This window comes from Branchiostoma floridae, chromosome 16 (assembly GCF_000003815.2).
Source record: "Branchiostoma floridae strain S238N-H82 chromosome 16, Bfl_VNyyK, whole genome shotgun sequence".
NCBI classification, from domain to species: Eukaryota; Metazoa; Chordata; class Leptocardii; order Amphioxiformes; family Branchiostomatidae; genus Branchiostoma; species Branchiostoma floridae.
This window is the reverse complement of record NC_049994.1, coordinates 9,982,969-9,985,676: the sequence shown is the minus strand read 5'-3', so window position 1 is coordinate 9,985,676 and position 2,708 is coordinate 9,982,969. Positions and strand designations below refer to the sequence as shown.

The 2,708-nt window shown below is 47.7% G+C and overlaps 1 protein-coding gene across 1 annotated transcript in view; it reads right to left on the bottom strand.

Annotated features, from left to right (window-relative positions):
- Window positions 1-2,281, bottom strand: part of LOC118403564 — a 2,402-nt gene extending 121 nt beyond the window's left edge. The window contains exons 1-2 of the mRNA XM_035802300.1: window positions 2,268-2,281; window positions 52-1,756 (exon numbers count right to left, since the gene is read on the bottom strand). Coding sequence (XP_035658193.1) covers window positions 52-1,756; window positions 2,268-2,281 — 1,719 coding nt within the window. The remainder of the gene's footprint in view (window positions 1-51; window positions 1,757-2,267) is intronic.
- Window positions 2,282-2,708: the final 427 nt, after the last annotated feature.

Sequence of the window (2,708 nt, the reverse complement as noted above, 5' to 3'; positions counted from 1 at the left end):
CTGCAAACCCTCTGGTTCCGATCTTAACTGGGTAGACTTTGGTTCTCCAGCCTTGTTGTTACACTGATTGGCTAATTCTTCATACTTTAGCTTCTTCCTCTCATAGGCCGCTTCAATGTTCTCTTCCCATGGTATGGTAAGTTCTATGATGAGCACCGATCTCTGGTCCACTGACCACAGAACCATGTCAGGTCTTAGCTGTGTGTCACAGATAACGCTCGGAAAGCGGAGTTGTCTATCAAGGTCTACTGCCATTTCCCATTGCCCTCTACTCAGTGGGCCACCGCCAATGTGGATACTGTTGCTGTCTGCTGCTTTGGGCTTCTGGCCCTCCCTTACGAACTGGATTGGTTGTATTCGTGCCGTAGCACCTTTGGCTTTCTTCCTCACCTCCTCCAGCATCACTGCAATTAGCCTGAGCACCTTGTTGTGCCTCCATGTGTAACGGCCCTGTTGTAAGGCAATGTTGCAGTTAGATAGAATGTGTTTCAAGTCGGCTTGAGCTCGACCGCACAGCTGACAAGATTCCTCGTTTTTATACCAACGGGTGAGGTTGTAGGGGCTGGGGAGGACATCATACACTGAGCGGAGGAGGAAACTCAGCCTAGCATTCTGCATACTCCACAGATCGCTCCAAGAGAGCCTCCTCTCCACTGCGCCTTCCCAGTTGAGCCAGGCCCCCTGCTGTCTCTGGCCAACCGCTACTACTCTTCTCCGCTCCTCCTCCATCCTTCTAACCTCTTGGATCAGCAACTGTCTTCTCTCATTGGGGTTCGCACTTTTCCACCTTTGGTCTTTCTTGCCCCAGTCGAAACCTGTTCGCCCTACTTGGACTGAGCCCACCAGGTCTTTGTGCTGCTGTCTACTGATGGCTTGACTGATAGATGAAGTTGCGTTCCATTTCTTCCCAGTGTTAATGCCTTGGTTAAAGGCTGCTCTCACTGAAGGGTCCTGAGAGCCCTTCAATTCCAACATCAGGCGGACCTTTTCCAGCTTGAAATCTTCTGCAATTGACGAGAACGGCAGGTTGAGCTTATTCTTGCCATACAGGGCGACAGATGAGAGACATCTCGGCACGCCTAACCACCGTCGGAAGTAGGCATTGGCCTTTCTGTCGATCTGGTCAACTGTTGACATAGAAATGTTGTACATTTTGAGTGGCCACTTGAGTCTTGGGAACAGCATGAATTGAACACACCACATTTTCAGCCTGCCTGGGAGTTCACTCTTATCTATTCGCTGGAGGCCATTGCAGGCTTGCTCTAAGACTTCCTCCCCCCTTCCTTTGTCGTTCAGATTACTTGTGTACAGGCGGCCCAGACTTTTAACTGACTCTTCTTGGATGGTAGGAATTTTCTGGCCGTTAACGGAAAATGTCCTCGTGCTGAGCTTTCCCTTCCTGAGGGACAGGCTTCTTGAGTTAGACGGCTTAAACTGCATGCCTGCCCATGCTGTGAGCTCTTCCAGTCTGAGTAAAACCCGGTTGGTACATGGTGCTGTTCGAAAGATGCTAGTAACATCATCCATGAGAGCTCGCAATGGTGGCATCTTCTCCCCCGTAGGTGTTCTTACGCCTCCAACCACTTGCTTGGCTCCTATTAGCAGGATCTCAAAGCCCAAAGTGAACAGAAGTGGGGAAATTGAGCAGCCCATCGCTATCCCTTTCTCCAGTCTCTGCCATTTCGTTGTGTAGTTACTTGTGCTGATGCTGAGTTTGAAGTCTGTAAATAGTTGTTGATCATCCCCTTCACCTCCCCTGGGACATGGAAGAAGTCAAGGGCATAATGGATGACCTTATGAGGTAGGGAGCCGTAGGCATTAGCAAGATCGAGCCATACAACATGGAGGTCTTCTTTCTGTTTTCTGGCGGACTGAATTTGACTCCAAATTGTGTTAGCGTGTTCTATGCAACCTGGAAAACCAGGGATTCCCGCCTTCTGCACTTCAGTATCAATGAGCCTATTGCTGATCAGGAAACTGGTGAGTCTTCTAAGTCCTGTTGAGTGCTTATCCAAAATATCTGTTGGAAATGTTCCTATCATGTCGTGTCATTGTACCTTTACAATCTAGAATGGAATGTTGATATATGTGAGGAGCCTGCTGTCCGTAAAAGTGTTCATTTGGCTCCACAGTGGAGACCCAGAGGCTTTATTGGTGCCTTTGTGTAGGGTGCAGTTATACAAATGTGTATTACAAACATCAGGCTGTACTAAACTTTTGTGTAGAGTACAGCACCAACAGGGTTTACTGCGGAGGTACAGAATTACATTCCCACTGTCATGTTTCAGACATGAGGAAACCTGTTCCTGGTGGTGTGCAGTAATGTGTGTACTATACAGTAATGTGTGTAAATAGATATAATGTTAGATATGTGTGTTACAGACATGAGAAACCTGTTCCTGGTGGTGTGCATGTGGCTGTACAGCATCACATGTGTGTACTGTACAGTAATGTGTGTATGCTGATGTGTGTTATATATGTGTGTTACAGACATGAGAAACCTGTTCCTGGTGGTGTGCATGTGGCTGTACAGCAACAGTAATGTGTGTACGCTGATGTGTGTACACTGATGTGTGTATTACAGACATGAGAAACCTGTTCCTGGTGGTGTGCATGTGGCTGTACAGCAGCACATGTGTGTGCAGTAATGTGTGTACTATACAGTAATGTGTGTACGCTGATGTGTGTACGTTGATGTGTGTAATGTT